The 23059-nt window shown below is 43.2% G+C and overlaps 1 protein-coding gene and 1 non-coding gene across 3 annotated transcripts in view; both read left to right on the forward strand.

The window, feature by feature from the left end:
- The window catches only part of MLLT3 (MLLT3 super elongation complex subunit), a 504841-nt gene extending 483916 nt beyond the window's left edge, over positions 1–20925 (forward strand). For both annotated transcript variants that reach the window (XM_085634429.1, XM_085634424.1), the window contains one exon: positions 18215–20925. In XM_085634429.1, the coding sequence (XP_085490555.1) occupies positions 18215–18346 (132 nt within the window). In that variant the 3' untranslated portion in view covers positions 18347–20925. The remainder of the gene's footprint in view (positions 1–18214) is intronic.
- LOC146866199 (U12 minor spliceosomal RNA) lies at positions 15673–15806 on the forward strand. Its single transcript, XR_014976827.1, has one exon. It is a non-coding gene; the product is annotated as a U12 minor spliceosomal RNA (small nuclear RNA).
- Positions 20926–23059: the final 2134 nt, after the last annotated feature.

Here is a 23059-nt window from a genome sequence, read left to right on the forward strand (position 1 = left end):
CAACAGACTGTAGTGTTTGTTGTCATACAGTGACACTGTAAGTACCAAGAACCTTGTATTCCTGCTAAAAATAAATATACACACATTTGTGTATCATATAGCGTTTTACTCTTTACCCTTGCTTCACCATAACGTTACATATATTACTTTGTCCCCTACTGTTAGAGTACACTCTGAGTTGCAGTTACCAAAGCAGTTATGTTCATATTATGCTGTTATTTTATATATAACCACGCCCATCCTTCAGGCTTCATGGTGCTATGAAGATTTCTAGTAAATACAAGATGATATGCAGAATAGGAAGACAGATGCAAGCCAGATTTCCTTATGAAAAGGTTTTGAGTTATGAAACTTGTGTTTTTAGTGGTGTAATGTAGAAGATGAGTGGTAGGGAGTGCACTGTATTTATAGGAACGTGGTGTTTGGCCTAACCACATAGCACCATTGATCCATGGGTGCTGCAGGCCAGTAGGAGATGCAGGCCACCTTAAGTTCTACTGTCTTCTTCACTGGGAGCCAGTGCCTGTGACCCTGTCAGAGTAGATACATGTTACTTCGAGTAGAGTTGAAGCCTCTATAGGCAAGGCGAGGTACGTCTTGGAGGGGAACTGATCCAAAATGGCAGGTACACCAACAGCCACATATGGAAACAATCTCCACCGAAACCTTAGATGACGTTTATTCATTTTTACCCCTGACTAGATACGGCCCTTACTGAAAGATCTTTGTCAAAAATAACTCCTAAATGATGCACCTGGTGATCAGGGACTGTGCAGGACCTTAGTTCATTAGGTCAGGTTTTTGATGGGTTCGATTTTAGTCTATTCTGTATCAGCTATTTGGGAACTGTTATTAAAATTGCCACATGTGGATTTATGTTCTATTCTTTTTACCCAAATTGTCCAAATGCTGTGATTTTGTAGCAGATTTTTCACTATTATAAAAAAAAAGTTTGCATGATGAAACAATGACATTCTTCATTTGGGAGTTTGAACATTAACAGGTTTGCAACCTTAATTACTTCAGATTCACATTCTTCATGTTTCCATATTCCTCCATGTGGAAAAACTCAACATAAGATAGTTATTTTCACTGCTTGTGAAGTGGTGCAGCTCCATTGGCAGTTTTAAGTGGTTTCCTTAAGATTTCTTACTGATGTAGCACAGGAGGTGTTTGGTGTTTCGTTTACCATACCCCTCCTCTTTGTCAACTGATAAGTGCATTATGTAACAAAATGTTTTCCAGGACCTAGATCGTATTTTTCCCGCAGATCCACATTTGTTCAGCATCTCATTATCGAAGAAGTAGCCCCATGTGGTTATGCCTGCCTAAGGCCAAGGACGAACGTTGTGATTGTTTCATGCTAGCGCAGCTCGGTGCTGACCCCAGTGATATTTTTGGGGTATAAAGAAAGGGTTAAGCTCTCGGTAGTTTGTATGTATATGTGTAAATAATTTCTGCTGGCAGTTGCCAGTAGGTAGCTATAGTTAGGACCTAGTTTCGATCGGAAAATAGTTTCGATCGGAAAATCATGTTCGAGGCATATGAGCTTGCAGATTGTATATTTTTGCATAGATTGCCATCTGGTGTTGGGTTTGGATGTTTGCAGTTTGCTTTTGTCTTGGAAGAAGTCTTTGTAGTCACGAGGTAGGTGACTCCTCCCTAGGACGATAGTGCGCATGGGCATCGGCTCCATCCTTGGATTGTTTTCTCCGCCATCGGGTTCATATGTTCATTGCTGCGCTCCGGGTCGATATCGTTTTCGAATCCCCCTTCGACGCACAATTCTCTCCACTCGACGGTATTGTTTCGATCGCGTTTCCAACGGGTACTGGTTCAGAACCTGATTATTTCTTTCTCAATCAAGTGATTTTGTACTAGACTTTTATAAATGTACCTCTGTAAGTTTTTATCAAACATATATATGTATTTCTGAAATTATTTGTTTTGTTTATATATTTTTCTCGCTAATCGTGTAAACTATTTTATACAAAAAGATAATACCAATGGGGGCTGTCTGACAAAGAAAAAACAATAACAAATACACAGACAATTCAATGGGTGACTGTGGTGACATAGTGCAAATGTGTGACCTTTCAAATTCAAACATTAAACAAGACAATAACATAAATTCTCCATCCTTTTCAGGTCTTTTACTTTAGCTAGTCCTATTTTTTTAAACAACTGCTATAGTGAGCCACGACATGAGATGGTTGTACATCGACGTTTCGACCCTGTGTATATATGTGTGTGTTTATAGGGTCTTCTTCAGGACAAAAGAAGGAAGTGCGACAGCCCTTGGTGGTTGGGAATTCACAAGATTAAATCTACTAACGCCTCTCTTAGGGTCAGTTGTGCCCCCTGCAAGATTGTCTGGCACAACAATGGTCCCAAACGAAGGACAGTTTAAAGGATCTAGTGTTGACTTTGACCACGGTCCATCGGTCCTTGCAATGATGGAGCACAGACCATCTTCTCAAGCAAGGGCAGCCGACAAAAGTCCGCAAGTGACCGTGCCCACCGATGCATCACTCCTAGGGTGGATTGCACACTGAGAAGACATGAAGGTGTAGGGTGCATACACCACTCAACAGCAAACGTTGCATGTCTGTGTACTAGAACTCACAGCAATTCAGTTAGCACTGAAAGCCTTCATCACCAATGTAACTGGGAAAGTTGTTCTTCTCAGAACAGACAGTATGGCAGCAATGTATTACATACAGAAGCAGGGGGGACACCCATTCGATACAGTTGTCTCACTTAGTGCTGGAAATTTGGCATTGGACTCTCCACCATCACATTCTCCTTTTGACAGTAGATCTCCCAGTAGTGGACAATTATATGGCACACGTGTTCAGCAGGACACAGCAACAAGTCCACGAGTGGTAACTTCACCCCCAAGTCCTCCAACGCTACTTCCACCGTTAGGGGGGGGTATGTCTGGCATGGACCTGCTCGCCACAGCTGAAAGCACAAAATACCAAAGCTTCGCCTCCTGGCACCATCACCCACAATCCATAGACCATGCACTGCGGCTGAATTATCAGGGATATTTGCCGACGCTATTCGACCTCTCCCACTGATTCTTTTCTTGTAAGTAAACTCAGACATCTCTCACAATGATACTAGTGGCTCCCACCTTGGAGTGACAACCCTGGGACACAACACTTCAACAATTGTTCCTAGTACACCATGAGAGGCTTCACAACGCTCCAAATCTTCTAACAAACAGCGAGGGTAGTGTCAGGCTTTCCAACTCCAAACAACTAAACCTCACAATTTGGCTCCTGAAGTTATAGAATTTGGATAGTTACAGCTGACTCCAGAGTGTATGGACATTCTTATTAGAGGCAAAGCATCCATCAACTAGAGCCTGCTATTCAGCTAAATGGAAAAGGTTTGTCCATTACTGTATGGCTCAATACATAGACCCTTGTGCTCCCACAGTTCAACAGATAGTATGTTATCGGCTGCACCTAAAAAAATCAAGGCTAGCATACACTTCCATACGACTGCACCTTGCTGCAATTGCAGCATACCTGCAAAATCAGAAGCACCAGTCCTTTTTCTGCATACTGTTCTTTAAAGCTTTCATAGAATTAAATATGGTACTTACCAGAATAACGTCCACGCGTTTTGTGCCATGGCATTTCTAATCTCTACAGTTCCTGTCGTGTTAGGTTGCTTTTCTAGTAGCTATCACATCATTAAGAAGGTTAGTGAGTTGTAGGCCCTCACAATAAAAACAAGCATTGGCATAGCCAATAGGTCTCGCCTTTGGGACCTTATAAGTGTTTAGCTATGCAACACTTGCATAACTAAATACTTATAAGGTCCCAAAAGCGAGACCTATTGGCTATGCAAAGCGGCCCTGCGGCCGCTAAAGTGAAAAATCTCGGTAAAAGTGGCGCGCGTGCCCGCGCACATGCACTGTAGCTCTAGGCTGGCCTGGTAGCACTTTTTGGAGCCCTCTCAATAAGTCTCGCCAGACCAGCGCATGCGCTGGGTCCGGCGAGACCTAAAAATAAACGTGCTTTCAAGTTTCCCAAGACAAGGTACGACTACAGATGAATCCAAAGTTTTTTCCAAAGTCCTATCCCTTTTTCACTTGCATCAAACCCTTGACCTTTCAGTGTTTTTTCAAAAACCAGAGGCAATTTCAGAAAGGGCACTTCACACACTTGATGTTTAAAGGGCATTAATGTGTTTAATTAGTAGGGTTACATCTTTTAGTAAAACACAAGAGGGATTTGTTGTTTTCTCCAACCTTAGAAAAAGAAACACAATTTCGAAAGCAGGAATTGTGAGATGGATTGTAAAATGCATACAGATATGTTACATAAAAGCCAAACATACATTACCATCAGTTCTGCAAGCACATTCTATTAGAAGGAAAGGCCTTTTTAGGGAACATTCATTTAGCTGACATTTGTAAACTCTGCTACATGGACTAATCCACATACTTTTACTAAACACTATTGCGTGGAGCTAATCACAAAAGGAAGAGGGAGCACTCACGCACACAAATAGCAAGATACATTGTGGTAAATGCAGTGCATGCTAACACTCGCTTCTGTTGAAAGTCTTTAGTATTCACCATTGTTGGTGCATCCAGTGCTATTTATCTCTGGACACGCGTTTCAGGATTGTTGTCCTTCAGTAGAGAGTAACTAGTGAAATGTGGGGGTGCTGGCAATGCTGCTCAGTATTTTCAGGTATAGTACCACTCCCAGAGCACAGGTGCATCCCAGTTCTCATCTGCCCAATAACAGGAGTCAATCACAAAAGGATGAGTGAGCGCACTGCTTGGCATGCCAACACACAATTAGCCTAGTTTCACTGAAGTAAATGCAGTGCATGACCACACTCACTTCAGTTAAAAAGTGTTTAGTATTCACCATTGTTGGTGCTACATTTCCAACACCCCAAAACAACATGTTGCTCTTTACTGATGAAGGAATGAATCCAGAAACAGGTGTCTAGAGTTACGTAGCACATGCTACACCAATAATTGTGAAAAATTAAAGGCTACTACTGAAGTAAGAGTTGTCATGCACTGCATTTACCATGATGCGTTGGAGAAAATTGAGTGAAGACTTCCTTGAGCGATTGAGCTGACGAGCTTGTGTTGATGCACCTGCACCCATTGTGTGGTACAGAGACCTGAGAAAACTTTGGGCAGCATTTACAGCACTCCCAATTTGACTTGTTGCTCTCTACCGATAAAGGAATTAACCCAGTAATACATGTTCAGAGTTACACAGCACAGGCTGCACAAACAAGGGTGAAAAATTAAAGACTGCTGCTTTAACGTTATCATGCACTGCATTTACCATGATGCATTGGGGAAAATTGAGATTTGGAATGTGAGGCATTGTACTCCTACCCTCTTAATATGGTGTGGATGTCCAAGCAAGACAAAAAGCTCTTGTTGGTTAGTGTTAAGAACTTTATTCCACACATCTGCACCCTCTGCCACCGCTGGGGGCAAACTGCTTTTCAGTCATGTGTATCTTTATCCAACATATGCTACAAATGGAGTATGTAACTTACCTTGAACACATCTATTCTTATCGTGTAGTACTGCAGATTCACTTACATCCTACTACCTCCCGAACAGGCATTCTCTGATGTCAAATTTTATGTATAAACGTGCTATATCCAAGGATGTAGATATATTTTAGCCTTACACATAGAATTCTTAATCCTTTATCTTCACAAATTCCATCCTTACTCGCATGATGGTGGGGAAAAAATTAGCAATCTAACAATGGAGCCGTTGAGCATGCCCATTCAATCGAAGAGGATGATTCTCAATGTCTTGCCACCAACAAGTTGCAAAGTCCGAGCCCAACACTAGATGCAAGGAGTGTGCATAGCTTGTGAATCTGCAGCACTACACACTACGAATCAATGCTTACAAGGTAAGTAACATATTCCGACAACATTTCATCAGTCATAAGCATGTTTGCTGGGGGAATTTTAAAAATTGCGACTCTGTCCATAGGTGATACACCAAAAACTGAGTAATTGTCTTGCTGTTGATACTGCCCCTCTCAAATTCCCGTCTTCCAAGTCGCTCTCACAGTAGAAATTTTTTACCTCAAAATATTTTATGGTCTCCGTTCTCCATTGCAAACCTGCTGCAGGCAACAACTGGCACTTTGAATTCGTAAAGCAATTTCATCAAAAGAATAACAAAAAGTAATATAAGCAGTGGAAAATGAATAAAACGCTATAAACCAGGGTGTAAACAGAAAGATTGTTCTTGAGCAGGGAGCAGCAGGTCATCTTAGTTAAGTAGATGATTAAAAGACTAAAGGCTAGAGGCAGGATGGATAGAGGCCAGAAAAGTATACCAACAATTAGGTTGCCACATGAGAAGAATCAAAAAGGAGATAGCGCACACTGAAGACAGAAGGTAGTTCGTAGGTAATGGCAAATGTGAGAATGGTGTAGTGAGGCGTGTGTACTCTGACAGAGCAGTTTTTATTCTGACTATACAGAGGATAGAATGAACGAGTAGGAGGATCAATCAAAGAGCAGGAGCCCAACGGGGAAAAGATAACAGTATAGAACTGATAGAGACGTCTAGCCACAGATTCCTTACCTTTGAATTATCCGCAAGCGCCAGACTGGATTCGGAAACTTTTCTAGAGCAGTACCTCTGCGCGTTGATACATGGTGTTGAGTAACTCTGTAGGGGCATCTTCCACTGGAAGTGACGTCAACCGAGTCCATATAAGCTCCCCCCTGGTGCGCTGACGTCAGTTTTTCTTTTCATGCTTCCAACAAGGATCCAAAGAGCGGTTCCTCTTTCTGTTTTCTGGCCTATCTCGACATTTTTTGTCGAAAAAACTGTGTGCTTTTTTCTAAATGTCCTCAGGGTTCAAACCCTGTGGTCCTGTGGACGGCAGATGTCGGACACAGACCCTCATATATATGTATGTGGTGTCTTGGCGAACACCATGACTCCAAGGAGTGAGACTCCTGTCGCCAATTTTGGCCGAAGGCACTGCAGGAACTTCGCATGAAACTCTTGGCGGCGTGGTTGTCACAGGCTCCACGTCGTTCATGGTCTCCTTGTTACAAGTAATGCTTGAGAGACGGCTCCAGAAGTCCTTCCCGTGGGTGTTCATCGACCTCGATGTCCAAAGGTAAGTTGCAACATAAGCAGACGAAATCGCGGTGTTCCCCAGCTTCGCCGCATACGTGCAGCGTCTCTGAAGCTCCTCCCTGTCCTCCGAGTGAGGAGTCTGGCAAGTCTACCTCTTGCCTCCCAGTATGCCATGGAGCAGGGGCGACTCTTTAATAATAATAACTCCTATTTGGAAAGCGCAAACATTTCACCCCTTAAGGTTTCAAGGTTCTGGGGGCCGTTGGTGACATTAAGTGAGCTATTGCCCAGAGTCACATGAGGCTAAGCTGCACAGCTGCCGGGTATCAAACGGTGAGCCCCGCACTCTGGAGTCAGCCGCTCTAGCTGCTGCGCCACACTTCTCCCACCAGACCAGATGCTGGAGTATTATTTCTCCCTTCATGCAGTCTTTGGGTCTCCTCTTCCCTCTGGTGCACTTTTCAGCCCCAAGGAGGTCAGAGGAGCTTTGACTGACTCCACGCCGGTGCGGTCCCTCTCGGCTTCAGTTAGGCCCTCTGAATCTGTAGTCTGATCTGTGTTGGCACCAGTGCACAGCCCTTCGGGGTTGCCACCTGTGATGCCAATGTCTGATCAGCCAGCTCTGATGTCGGCAGCGTCTATCGACGCTACGTCATCTCTCCGATGCCGAGGTGGCAACACATCGACATCGGGCAGTGTCGGGGGTACAGTTCACCTCGGACAATTTTCCTTCTTCAGGGTAGGAGCCCCCTACAGTTTTTCCTGCAGGTGAATAGGTTTTTGGAGAGGAAGGAGAATTAATGGGGTTTATTCAACCCATGACAGATACTGTTCAGCCTCTCTTGAGGTTAGTTGGCTATCTGAGCTGGGTGAGGCTAGTGGCCTTGAGTCCTCCCCATCCTCAGGCTTGTTTTCTCCTCCCGGCCTGGCTACAGAGGTTAGCTCAGCTTTTGCTGAGCTTCTGAGGAGGGTAGCTACAGTGAAGCCCTATATGATATTTTGTTGGGATCTTGGGCTAAACTTGGTACGGGGGACCCAGTGGACTGGTCTATAGATCATAGACACTGTCCTGCCCCCAGAGACCTGGCCTGCCTTCTACAGCAGCCAACTCCACACAGCTTTGTGGTTCAGGCTGCTACAATCTCCCCTGACAGTGCTCTTCCTAACGTCCCACCAGACAGGGAGTACAAGACTCACAATACTTTGGGTCGACATGTTTCTTCTGCCACCAGGTCAGCCTTACAGTCACTTAATACCAGTTGTGTTCTGAGTCGATTTTCTCACTCGTTGTGGGATACGGTCTCACGCCTTTCTCCTTGCTTCCGGGTGAGACTTGTAAAGATCTTAACCAGTTACTCCATGATTGCCAACAAGCAGCTAAATTGATGATTTGATGTGGCATGGATATCATTGATTCTGTTTGGCAAGCCATGGCTCTTTCAGTATCATTTCGCCGTCATGCCTGGCTAGGCAACTCCGGTTTTACAGAGGCGGTTCAATCCACATTGGTAGACATGTCTGTAGATGGTGTACATCTGTTTAATGCTCATGCAGATTCTGCCTTACAATGTTTTCGGGACAGTCGGGGTGGAACAGAATCTTAAACTCTGTATCCAAAGTATGTGTTGGGGCTGAAGATACACATGCTGTGCCTACTCCTGCCATCTAGTGTGGAGCTCAGACTCTACAAGTTGTTTTTCCTCAAGGAAGTTTCATGATCAACGTTGTGCGTAGTTTCTCCTCCCTCTCGAGGTATTGCACATGTAAATGCTCTTTTGTTAGAAAGTTTATTTCCACCATTGAGCTCGGATGGACTGTGTCTGAGCTCGGCAGCATTTAATGCCCACGCAGCACCTGGTCAACAAAAAAACGCATCCGAAGATCCAGTAGATGACCCTCACATAGTCTAGGAGCCGGGGGACATTACTTGGCGCCCAGTACACACACACACACTTGTCAAGAATGACTGTCTCCGGGTGATGGAGATGAACAAGGACCTCGTCTGATTGTGCCCTCGGTGCCGGGCCAAATACACACTGATACACACAAGGTTTGTCATTTATGCCCTTATCTGGAGTATAAGGAGGACGAGTGCGTGCTTGCACATTATTAAAATGCAAGAAAAGTCTGTGGACCCTTTTGGATCGATGCCTGGCACATACCATGGAACTGGCAGCTGAGGCAGAGTTCTCTCACGACGGGGAATGGGAAGCTGATGCTCCGGTCGAAGGTGGGGTGGTGATCGCCACCCCCACTACATCTCTTCCGATTCATCCCCTGTGGAAGAACATGCTCTGGTGCACGAAGAGTGGTCCACATTGCTAGGGCTCATCTCTGATTCTGGGCAGAGGACCAGGACAACACCACGTACCGTCAATACAGTCGACCCCCCATGTAAAGAAAATCTTACTCCTCTCCACATATGCCTCCGTGCCATGATGCGCCCCAGCCCTCGTGCTCAGGCCGACGCCGTGAGCACTCCTCGGAGCCGAGAAGGGGCGAGAATGTTCTCAATCAGGCTAACAGGTCACAGCATAAGTCGAGGTCGACTGAGATACCAGCATCTAAGCATCAGTTGGCACCAACTGACACACTGGTACCAAAGCATAAATCGGCACCGGCAAGTACATCAGCACCAAAAAATGCAAAGCAGGCTGTGAACAGAGAAAATCATCGGATCTAAAGAAACGCTCAGGCTGAAGCTCATCGGAATCGAAGCAGATCTCTGTTCCAAGGACTGAAAAACCACAAACTCTTCTGACCAGAAGATAAGTCTCAGCTGTGGGGTTTCCAAGTCACACAAAGTTTCTGAGGACAAACCACTGGCTCGAAAGAAACAAAAGACTCATACGTAAGTGTAGAGTAAGTGTCAAATAAGGCATTGTCTTTGAGGGACTGCAACAATTTATGGCGGAAAGGCGTAAAGAAAATGCCAAGTGGCAGGCTCAGAATCGATCCTTGCCACATCCTCCACCAAAAGTGTCACAGGAACACAGGGCCACAAGTCAAATGTCTTTCAGCCCCCCCCCCTCCCCCCCCCCCCCCCCCCCCCCCCAAGAGTCACCACAAACGCAGGTACCCTCTCCACAAGAGAAGGAAGAGGGGGAAATACAGGACACAAACTCGCAAGGAACACATGCCACTGACCCTTGGGATGATTATGATGTGGTCCTGCTTGACCCAGATATGGTGCCGTCAATACCTACAAAAGCGTCCAGATGAGACCGCCTCATAACACAGTGTCATCCAAAGAGCGGCAGACTACCACAACCTCTCCATGCACACTACAGAGGAGCCAAATGACTTCCTAGTGGACACCTTCGAGTACAGAGTTCACAATTCAATATCTCCCAATGCTTGGCTCCATCATTAACGTATCCAAAGACATCTTCGAGGATCCAGTCAAATCCAGGGACCTAACTCCTCGCATAGAAAAGAAATGCAGGCCATCTCCAACTGACCTTATTTACATCCTACAGACTGAGAAAGCAAAAGAATTGATGTTGCGGGCAAAAGAGTAGCAGGAGGTCACGCAAAGCACTGGAAGATAGCTAATTCAGTTGACCTACTATAGGGCAACCTGGGATGAGATGCAAGATCTAATACAACTTCTCCCGGAAGAATACAAAAAACAAGGAGGACCTAATAAATGCGGGGGGATAAATATCAAATGTAACAATCAAATGTGCATTAGATGGAGCTATCACTACTGCAAGGGGCATCAATATATCAATCGTTCTCTGTAGGCATGCATGGCTATGCATATCTGTGTTCAAACCCAAGGTGCAGCAATATATTCTTAGTATCCCATTTGATGGGGAAAACCTCTTTGGTCCAGCTGTAAACACACAATTAGAGAAGCTAAAAAGACACTGATGCAGCCAAATCCATGGGTGCCTGACAAACAGCACCTCAGAAGCAATAGCCCTTTAACCGTTGTCATGGGCACAGGGCAGCAAAAGCCTCTACTCAAGAAAACACCACGTAGTGCCAGCAACAGCAATATTACTAGCTAGGGAGCGGACACTATCGTGGAGGATACAAAAACAAGGGCCGAGGTAAAGGTAGCCCCAAAAGGGGCACCTCTACACCGCCAGCTAATTGACTTGCCCATCCCCCACCACTAAACACCTGTCGGGGGGAAGGCTGTAACAATTCTGCGAGTTGTGCCCAAACACATCAGATCAGTGGGTACTAAAAATAATCAAGCCGGGATATTGCCTAGAATCAACTCAGCAACCACCAAATATCCCACCAAAACGGCAGACGCTAAATCGACAACATATGGATCTGCTAACAGGAGTAGTAAATGCATTGATATACAAAAAAAGGCCATAGAACCAGTCCCACTCAAACATCTAAACAAGAGTCTGCTCTCTTTATTTCCTCATACCAAAGAAAGATGGAACACTACGGCCTATTCTGGACCTGCTACCACTCAGCCGTTGCATACTATCCAAACACTTCCATATGATCATATCGCAAGATGCAATACCACTACTTCAAAAGGGCTACTTCATGACTGTATTAGACCTGAAGGTTCTAACTTCCACATTCCGATCCACCCAGCACACCGAAAATACCTTAGGTTTGTGGTAAGTGGACATCATTATCAATTCAAAGTGCTACCTTTCTGGGTGACAAAAGCCCCAAGGGTGTTTACAAAATGCTTAGCCATAGTAGCAGCAAAATTACAAAGAGAAAACATGCCTTTCCATATCTCGATGATTGGCAGATCAAGAGTCCAACCAACGATAAATGTCTAAAGGACACCCAAAAAATAATAGACCTACTTTACCAGTTGGAGTTTACTATCAGTGCAACAAAATTGCATCTTCAACCACTCCAGGCACAACCATACCTAGACGTGATACTCAACTCAGTATCAAGAAAAGCTTACCCCAATCCACGAAGGGTTCTCAATCTCCAAAAACAAAAGGGTCTTTTTCAGCCACCCCATCGCATACCAGTCACAACACTGATGTGCCTATTGGGAATGATGGCTGCATGCATAGCAATAGTCACACATTCAAGACTACACATGAGACCTCTCAAAGAGTGTTTTGCATCGTAGTGGTCATAAGCGATACTAAACATGGAAGTTGTAGTGTTGGTTTCACCCAAGGTCCATCAGGCACTACAATGGTGGAACACCTCAAACATACTGAAGGGAAGAGCCTTCAAGGACCCAATCCCGCAGATGACAGTTATAACCAATGCATCAGTCATGAGGTGGGGTACTCATATGGGGCATTGTGGTTCGGGGACACTGGACCTCACAACAACAGACAATGCACATCAACATGCTTGAGCTTCTAGCCATGTACATGGCTCTCAAAGAATTCCTAACAAACATAACAGGGAAAACTGTCCTTCTCTGAATAGACAATATGACTGCAATGTATTTGTTATATCCTGACTTCATGACTTCATTACTACAGTATTGCATTCAGAAACAAGGCGGGACCCATTCCATACAACTGTCACAAGTATCGCAGACCATATTGAAATGGGCAAACATACACAAAATTCTCATCCTGGCTCAATCTGTACCAGGGCAGGAAAACTCCATTGCAGACCTGCTCAGCAGGACACCGCAACAAGTTTACGAATGAGAAATACACACACAATTACTGCAACAACACTTCCCCCGGTGGGGAAGCCCCTGTAATAGACCTGTTCACCACTGCCAAAAACTCAAAATGCCAAAGCTTTGCATCCAGGTTCCCACACCCACTATCCAGAGGGACTGCTTTATGGATGAACTAGTCAGGGATATTTGTTTACTCTTTTTCTCCTCTCCCACTCATTCCATATGTGGTCAGAAAACTCAAACAGACTTTTTATGACCCTAATACTAATTGCTTCCACAGGGATCTGACAGCCATGTTAGACAACACTTCTCAAGTTATCCCTAGTACCTCACAAGAAACTGCCCAACTATCCAAACCTTCTCACTCACTGCAGGGGCAAGGTGAGTCATCCCAGTGCACAACATGTCAATCTTGTGATCTGTCTCCTGAGGTCATAGAATGTGCATACTTAAATCTCCCTCCAGAATGAATTTCTATTCTAAAGGAGGCCAAAAGACCAACCACAAGGGCTTGTTGCGCTGCAAAATGGAAATGTTTTGTTCACTACTGTGCATCCTTAAACATAGCCCATCTTCACTAACAGAACAGCCATTAGTCTGTTACTTATTACACTTACAAAGGGCAGATTTGTCATGTACCTCAATATGGTTGCATTTAGCAGCATTCCTATAAAACAGAACACCAGTCAATGCTCCATATTCCTGTCATTAAAGCCTTCATGGAAGGATTAGATAAGGTAGTTTCACCACATACACCTCCAGTACATATGTGGAACCTAAACATTGTACTAACACGCCGGCTTATGGGGCCACCATTTGAACCTCTGCATAATTGTCAAATACAATTTTTAACATGGAAGGTGGCTTTTCTTATAGCTAGAACATCTCTACGAAGGGTTAGCGAAATGCACAAGCTCACTGTGGCAGAACCATGCTTTCTAATGTTCCTGGACAAAGTGTGTTTACACACAAACCCAAAGTTCTTACCTAAGGTTATATCTCCTTTCCATTCAAATTAAACTCTAGAGTTACCTGTTTTCTTTCCAAAACCAGAGACAGTGGCAGAGTGTGCCTTGCATACACTTGATGTTAAAGGGGCACTTCTCTATTACTTGGAACGTACAAAACCCGTCAGGAAAACACAACTACTACTTGTTTTGTTTCGAAATCCACATAAAGGAAAGGCTGTTTCAAAAGCAGGACTTGCCAGATGGATTGTCAAATGCATCCAAATTTGTTATGCTAAAGCAAAACGAACATTAACAACTATGCCAAGGGCTCATTCAACAAGGAAAAAGGGAGCAGCCATGGCTTTCTTGGGAAATATCCCTCTTAGTGACATTTGCAAAGCAGCAACATGGATGAGTCCACATACATTTACTAAACATTAGTGTGTGGATGTTCAAGCAAGACAACAAGCTATAGTTCGACTAACAATCCTTCAAACATTATTTCAAACAAATACACCATCTCATGCCTAAAGCCACCGCGAGAGGGGTACTGCTTTACTGTCTATGCATAGCATGTGTATTTGTAGCGTGTATTGCTGAAGATTCACATGCACCTTCCTGCCTCCCCGGCAGGTATTAGATGGTGAGAAGAATACACACAAATACAGACTATATCCTCACTCCATATACAGCAAGGGGAAAAACATTATCTAATAAAGGAACCGTTGTACATGCGCGTGACCTTGAGGAGGAGGAGAAACGATTCACAACGCTGATCATAAACTTCCTCGAGGAAAAGCAACTTGAAGAGTCCGGGCCCAACATTCGACAGCAGGAGTTTGCAGAACATGTGAATCCGCAGCACTAAAGGCCACGAATAGATGCTTACAGAGTAAGTAAAATACTCCTTTTCGTACCATCGGTCTCTTATTCCTCCCGTACTAGGCTTGTACGGGGGAGTGGTCTTCTTGACTTCTTTCTCTTGAGCCGCTCTAGGGCACTGCCCATTGGATTTTTCTTTTTAGTCTCCACCTACAGGTGGCACCCGGTGAGGTGCTCCTGCCCTCTGCAGGTATGTTTTTTTATTACTTCTTGACCGGTTTTGGTTCACGTTATTTTGGACGTATATTACTTTGTGGCCCCATTGGGTTTCAACGCCTGTTTATGCAAGGTGTTCTTCTTTTCTGAAGATGATTTTCTACCTAAGTTATGATTCTACATAGAGTATTTTGCGTATTGTGCAGATGCACTGTTCCTTGTTCCCTGTCCAACATGGAACATCGTCTGTATGCCTTATAGGAATTCCTACATATGTTTCTGGCACTTTATATGTGCTTTTGGTAAGATAGTGTAAGAGGTTTCAACTTTGCCACCTCACCTTTCCCTGTTTTGTATTTATCTTCAAAAGCCAGTTTTTTTTTCCTCTATCTGGCGTCCTGTCTTTTCTTGTAGACGCAGGGGTCGGGGGCATAGTCTTTAGCCTACAGTGCATTGTCTGCTCCTTGCCTAGGCAGTGTTCCTCTTAAGTCTTTTTCATGTTCTAACTCTTGGTATGCATTGGCAAGAAGGGCTCCTGCCACCTATTTCTTTCAAGGTTCCTTGTGGAAGTACCTTGTACATACTTGACTATGGGTGGATTACTTTTCTCATCCTTTCTTTCCTGTGCCACTGCTTTGGCTGTCATTAATCTGCTTCTACCCTGCGGGAAGCTTTTGTTACTTTTTGTTTTTGGGAAATGCTTTGTACCTTGTTTGAAACATTTCAGTGACACTTCAGATACCAACCATAACATTTAATACTGATCTAGTTGTTCTTCAGATGTCACCTTCTACCATTTTTCAGGGTTAATAGCTGTTTTTCATCTTGCGTTTCTTCTTAAACATGTGTTCCTTGACCACCAACTCTCTTGGGTTTGGTTTGTAAGCGGTTTGGTGATCCTTTCGATTCTTTTCCTGAGAGTTTCTTTCAATTCTCACGAGTTATGTTAAGTTTCCAACCACTGGGTCTTTGTTATGCCTTGAACTAATGAGTAAGTAAAATAACAATCTTGGGTGACGCCAGGATCCTCACTCCTAATATAAGAATTGTTGAATGGGCACAGGTCGTCCCATGGAAATGGAGATTCCTTTTGCTTATGAACTTTTCGCTCTCTCCCTTCCCCTCTTTGGAAGAGGCATGGTTCTTTCTCTACAGCCGTGGTAAACTAAAGTTATTTAGCTGTGTTTAGCTTGCACCTTCTGGCCATTTTGGGGTTCAGTATCCCGTAAAGACATTTCTTTCCTGATCTCTCAGCACGCTGTATTTTACATTGTTCACGTGTTTCACTTGTGCCATTTAAAGTATTTCTTCATGAGCACAACGTGTTCACTTTGCACTTAGTACACAATTTTAAAGCATGATGGACGCTGCCTTATAATTTGTGTAGTTCAATGTGTATGCCTTTACCGTTCATACAACTGCATCTCATTTTCAAATTAGAACTCTGTGGTACTGTTTCCTTTGTAATTGACTAACCTCTAATTTCATACCCCCAAACCCCCCCCCCCCCCCCCCCAACCCCCTGTTGACATTGTTGCATACTACATTTACCCATTGCTCTGCTGGGGCTATGGGTTTCTCCTGTGGTTTATTATAAACCCTTAGTCCAGCATACCCTAAAGAAAAGGAACTCTGCTTTTCAAACTGGATATGCTTTCCTTACTAGTTGCCACAGTAGTGTTCACTGGTGTACACATATCTTGCAGTGCTCTAGTGTATAACCAGCAGTATACTGAATTCTACTTTTGTTCCAATTTTTCTTTGTTTTGCTATCAAAGCCGTGGAAGATTAGTAGCAAAAAGCCTTCTCTTCATTGTTCAGGTTGATGTCAACCAGTGTGTAGGTTAAAAAAGTAATTACATTTGTTGTAGGTTTGGAAGCATCTTTCCAAAAGTTGATAGAGGGCTGTCAATGTCCTTGCTGAACCTGTACTTCTAAACTAATATTGGTACCAAAACTTGTGATATACTATTTTACTGTTTGGAAAACAGCATCTTTCAGATTTGTGTTACTCATTAATTTCAGGAACAGTGATACAAATATTATTTCTTTGCGAGAAGCTTTTTAATCGTTCTATAGTGTAATATTTCATTTTTTTAATTACTTGTAAATGAGAGGCCTGTGAATTCGATTCACCCCGAAGATTGGCTACCTCATTGCTGTAATTTTCATTGGCGCTTTTAACTCAGCCGTTTGAATGTCCTGTTGTTGGATTTTCTTAGCAATGCCTGCCAGCTACGAATTTAACTCCATCCATCTAGCTTTAGTGGCAGCATTATCCACTGAATCTTGAATTAGAGCTAATGCTGGCATGATTTTAGCTAGAGAAATAGTGCCCCCTTGAACTGTATTAACCCACTTCTCAAGTTTCCATGCCGTCTGCATATGTTGTTGAGACTGATTTATACGATTACATTGTCTTTGTAATTTCAAGCACCAGAGATTCATTACTTTCACAGGGAATTGAGACCTTTACCATCAGTTTAAACACATCCTCATTCGTCACTTGAGGACAAATTTTAACAGCTCTCTTTTATCCTGCTCACAAATTTGGCGTTGAAGTTGATAATTCTGGCTTTTTTGACCTTGCTTCTAATTCCCCCTCTTGGAAAAGTATGAGTTAGAGTAAAGGTTCTACCTAATTTACCTGCTAAACCAGAGGCTATCTCAGGTGGTTCTGGCGATAAGTGAGCACTTTTCTAATAGCTGTAGGAGATATTAAATGATCTAAAATTTGGGGTAGTGTATTGAAGCGGTTTAGTTGTGATAGAAGTAGAAACTAGAGGTACAGTGGCTTGATTTACTGAGAATGAACTTCCCGCATCAGAATTGGTCCCATAGGTTCGAGTTTGAGGTCGGTGTGAAATCTGCGGTTTTCCTTTTTTATTTTTTATTGAAAGGTCTTACAGGTGCCAAATCCCTGTTAGCATTCTCTCCAACAGATTATCAGCCATATTGACTGCAGACAAGCTTAGCCCTCCCTTTAAATAATGTGTAATAGACCGATTAGCCTGTAGAGAGAGTGATCCTGATAGATTAAATCTACAGAAGAGGATACCAGTTGGGGCATACGTAAGAACCAGCATCTTCATTCCTGCTTTGAGATGTGGTGGAAAGATTACCAAAAGCTTTAGCTCCTGAACCTGTCATCTGTGCAAGACTCACCCGCTTTTTTGATCCCGTAGTCTACCTGTTTAGTTGTCCAGTGTGGTTGCTTGGTACACTTTACATATTATCCTCATCCCGACCTTTGATATTGGTTTTAATATAAACATTGGGTGTATTGCAGTGGATCTTTGTAAAGCCTTTTTTTAGGTTTCTCAGCCCCTGCATTGCTGTATTAAGAGAATTGCCTCAGTCAGCCTCCTTATTTGGGTGGGCAGTATGTATATTAATTAAAATACAATTTCTAAATCACTAAAAATATATGTATAATATATCTGTGTGTTTGTCATACAGTAAACATGCAATTAAAATTTACTTCAATTTAATTAAAAAAAACTTTTTTCTTTGCAGATTGTGAACCTTATAGAAGAAACTGGACACTTCCATATCACAAACACAACCTTTGACTTTGACCTTTGCTCATTAGACAAAACGACTGTCCGTAAGCTGCAGAGTTACCTGGAAACATCCGGTGTATCCTGAGGATACAGCATGCGGCTGTGGCATTGAAAAACATTAAATTAAATAATTCTACACGCACGCAAGGTTCAGGATGATGAACCAGTGCAAAGGGAAAGAAAGGAGCATTCCTCACCTTTACTTTTGTTTTAAAGCCGTTCTTCATCCCCAGGTACAGGAGATGAGCAGTGGCAAGACCTGTGAGCCTCCATTACATGGAAGAGACGTTCTGGGAGCGATTGCCTGGATAGCCTTGAAAGAGAAACTTTGGTTCAGTCAATGATTGTGTTTGCTGAGTATCCCCAGTGTATTTTTTACTCAGCTGGATGAAATGAATGCATGGTGACACACAACTGCCTTATTTACATACCTGATCTATTTATTATTGCATACATGTACTATTATGGAGGCACCGGCACTCCTAGATGTTACAAGCACTTGGGACACCGGTGATAGTCCTTTGAATTCCGCAATATCATGGCTTTCGCAGACTCAGAAACCCAAGCAGAGTTCAGATGTTCTTTGACGCCGGCGTCAGACTTAAGTCCCATTGCCATAATTGTGGCTTCAGGAAAATGGAGGAAGCCAGCTGGTGAGAAGCAGAACCACTTGTCCGAGTCTTTTCCCACTATCGACCCCAATGGATTCTCTTAAATTAGATCAAAACTTTCTCTCATACTATAAATTGGTATTGAACAACCATAAAGCGGAAAATGGCACCAAATGCAATGTTGTGACTTATTCTTGCCATAGTGGATGGACCAATCGGACCAAAAGTGAACTAAGTAATGCTGTATAATGTTCTGAATCCAACTTTGTTATGTCTTCATTATTCTTTTGTCTGTTTTATTTTGTGATATTGGGACAGAGATGTTGTGCAGGCGTATCAATAAACTAATTAGTAAGCCTGCATTCTAAAGTCAGACTTTAGAAAATCAATCTCAAGTTCCTTAATGTTAACTGCTTCTCGGCATTCCTTTATGGGTTTTTACCATAAAAAGAAAGGTAGACGAAGGCTCTTTGTGTATTGTCTATTGACAATTTAAAAATTTTAGGCCTGGGAAATCCAAATTGTTCATCATTGAAAACAGTTTTTGTACATGTTGTCAAGTCCTGATTTGATAGTTCTCAAGAGACATTAAATGCACAGTAAACCACTCTTGCTTCCAGAAGGCATTCCTGCAATACTGAAAATTGGTATGAGTTATGTAGGAAATATTCAGTACATCATTTCTGCTCTGCCTATTAAGAAATTTGAGAGCGCGGAGACCCTCAGTCCACAATTATCCTCATTGGGATTAGTTGCTGCCCATCCAACAAATAGCTGGATTAGTACGGGAGGTTGGACACCAAGACAGTGTCTTTTGTGTTATCCTTCTGTTTAAAGCTGTAGTAGTAACCTAAGTCACATTACACCTGATGTGAAATTTAGTGCACGCACTAGAGCACATCTAGCAACATCCTTTTTGTGAGGGTGGGACAGTTGAGGCACTCGGGTCCAAGATTCAAAACCTTCTGGTTCCCACCTGGGTTTCTTGAGAATTTTGTCTTGCTCGATTAGCTAATATTTCCTATAGAGGTGAGATCTTCTCTTATCCCTCTACAACTCCCATCAGTGCATATATGTCCGGACAGGCAATGTAAGTTACTTGTTGTTTTTGATGTGCTAAGGGAGTTTAAATGTATGTAGTGTTTAGCTGTTTTCTTTAGAGCCTGATCCAAATTGAATTTGCAGACTCCTGGTGCAAAATTTGTATATATTCCTTTACGTCCAAAGAAATTACTTGTTTCTTTTTTAACGTAGTTTAAGCATGGAAGGCCTCAGATGGCTTCCAGAAGAACAAGTGTACTTTCAGTAATGTTATGACTCTGAACGACGATTGGCATGAAACATACTTGAAACATTACCTTGTTTAGTCCTCTTCGCAATGTGCAATTATTGTCAAGCTAAACATCTCCAGACTGCGTTCTGACATTGGACGGTGACTGTGAGATGCGTTTGTTTTGGTGTTCTTGTTGTGTTACTGTTCTTTTGGATGTGTTTCTAAATTCGTCTTGGACAGTTTGTGTAGCTACAACGCGGTCCTTCTGAATCTGGGTTCATGTGTATTGCAGGTTGATCGAGCATAACCCTGTTTTCTCAGACATTTTTGTGGGAACTCGCATGATTTTGTATAGAGACTGAAAAATTACAAGTTGGAATGTTTTCTATGACTTATAAAGTGCAAGGGCTTATTGAATGAATGGCTTTGTACAAAAGGACTGAAAATGCGATTGCCAAAAAGGCATTGGCCGCTATGTTTGTGGGTGTCAGAAATGACAAAAATGTGATCCGTAAAGCGTAGGTACTGGAGAGCACCAGCTCTTGTGCAGATGACAAAAAAATAAAAAGCCCATCTCATGTTGCTTATTCATGGGCCTCTTAGAAGGCCGAGGACAGGTAAATTAGTTGGCTGTATTCTTTTAGGACCTTTTGAGGTTCACTGAAAAATTTAGGTTAAAATGAGTCACTACACATTGCACTCACATTAAAATAAGTTTTAAATTACCTTATTCCTCAGATTTTGTATGCCTAAACAAAATAAATCTTTTTGCAATTATGATCATGTTCCTTACTGGGTCTCTTTTGACATTGCACGTTTAATGTATTCTTTCTTTAGAAAAGTACTTGCCTGTTACCGCAAAGTAACCTACCACTGTCATCCCTTGTATCCCCCTTGATTCCGCCACATAAATGTTCAACGTTTTATATGTTGTAATCAGTTTTAGGGTCATGATTATAAAGGATGTTTTGCAGCGTGAATCTTTTCTGCATTCACTATACTGTACATTATTCCGCCATCTAGTGGTTGGGTCCGGAATTGTAGTATTTTTTCTCTTTTTTTTTTTTTTTTGTTGGTGGGCGTTGACGGCGTAGTACCATTTGATGTCCTTCTGTGACGTCGACGGCCTTCCTCCGGAAGCTCCCAACTTCGGTAGCCATCTTCAGATTCTTTTTTTCCGCCGTTTGGTCTGGATCGATATGGAGACGCTCCCAAGATTGGAGAGAAGAATCATGGAAAATCGGAGAGAAATCGCTAGAACGGTGTCTTCCACTTTCAACTTTAAATCTAAGACGACCGCAGTTCGACGAAGGGAAGAAATCAACAACTTCGTTGACGATCGGAGAATGCGCATGCACGGTTCTCCCTGGGTGCGGTAATGGACAAGACGCCGTTCAAGTTCTATAAGAACTGCCCCCACAAATACGCTCAAAAAGGTCAGCACCCGGTCTGTAACCTGTGCCTGCTGCTGGATGATCAAAGCGACGACTGTAACGCTTGCTTCATCTTCACCCCGAAGACGTTGAGGGTAAGAGAAAAGCAGTGACGAGCTGATTACAACATGCAAGGCCAAGGACCACCACCATCACTGAGAGACCTGGGGCTCTCCAGTGAGGAGAAAGATAACGTCGCCGAAGGACCAGAAGGCGACGAGGAAAGGGAAGTCGTGGTTGTGGAAGTCGAGAAGAAGACTTCGAAGGAGGTAAGAGTCATCGACCTAGAAAAAACTAGAAGAGTCTCGAAAATTAGACTCTAGACCTCCAAAGGCATACTCGGCGTCGAAGCATTCGGCGACCACAGTTGCTTCAAAACAAAAACAGACCGTAGGATCCTTGGACAAGGAATACGGAACGGCAAAGGTCCTCGAAAAAACAAAGACTTCGAAAGACAGTTTGGAAAAGGAAGCCTCGGCCTCGAAGAAGGTGAGACTGAATAAAAACCTCAACGGCCGGTTCGGTGGCGTCAGCCGAAAAAAGGAAAACGGAAAATCTCAAAGCCGCAACACAGAAGATTGAGAAAAAGAGAAGAAGGCTCAAAGCCGAAATGGTGAATATCCTTTAACGCAAAAAAGACTTTGACGAAAGCTTTGAATCAATTCAAGATACCGCCAAAAACAAGGGAAACTGAAGCCGAAAGGGTTGCCGAAGTACCAATACTACCCAGAACCCCCGAACTGATCGAAGAAGAAGAGGAAGGTTCATTTTTCTTTGGGGAAGACGTCGAGGAAGATGAACAAGCATACGCAGAATCGTCGAAGTCGGAGAATTGAGAGCACCAATGGCAAGATCTCAATGCCGAATCACCTGAGGAGGCCGTGGAATCGTATCCTTCGAGGCCTTCACCCCCAGATGACATTGGCATGTACAATTAGGTGATTAAAAAGGATGCAGAAACTTATGGGGTTCAGCTAGACGAAGAAAACCTCAGTCATGTTTTTTATTAGAGACTCTGATGCCTACACAATCAAGGAATCAATGTTGCCTAGTGTCTTAGACCAGGGGAAAGAGGCATTCAAAGAGCCTGCTACATGCAAGGCTATAACACCAAGGGCAGAGAAAAAATATAAACACTCCTCTAAAGACCCTATATACATTAGGGTATCAGTGCCAGCTGACTCTTTCTTGATTAAGAGCAAATGTACTTACTACAGTGGGGCCACCACCGGAAAAGGAAAGCAAGAGGATGGACCTCGTAGGAAGGAAGGTGGAGAAAAGTGCAGCTAATCAGTGGCGCATAGCAAATTCAAATGCACTGCTAAACATGCATGCATGCCAACATTGGGAAGAGGTAGGAGAACTGTTGCAAAACCTACCAGAACAATTCCAAAAGAGAGCTAGCCACCTGGAGGAAGAGGGTAAAAATATTGCTAATGCATGATTAAAATCAGCCCTTGATGCTGATGAAGCATCTAGCA

Source organism: Triturus cristatus, chromosome 2_1, assembly GCF_964204655.1.
Source record: "Triturus cristatus chromosome 2_1, aTriCri1.1, whole genome shotgun sequence".
NCBI classification, from domain to species: domain Eukaryota; kingdom Metazoa; phylum Chordata; class Amphibia; order Caudata; family Salamandridae; genus Triturus; species Triturus cristatus.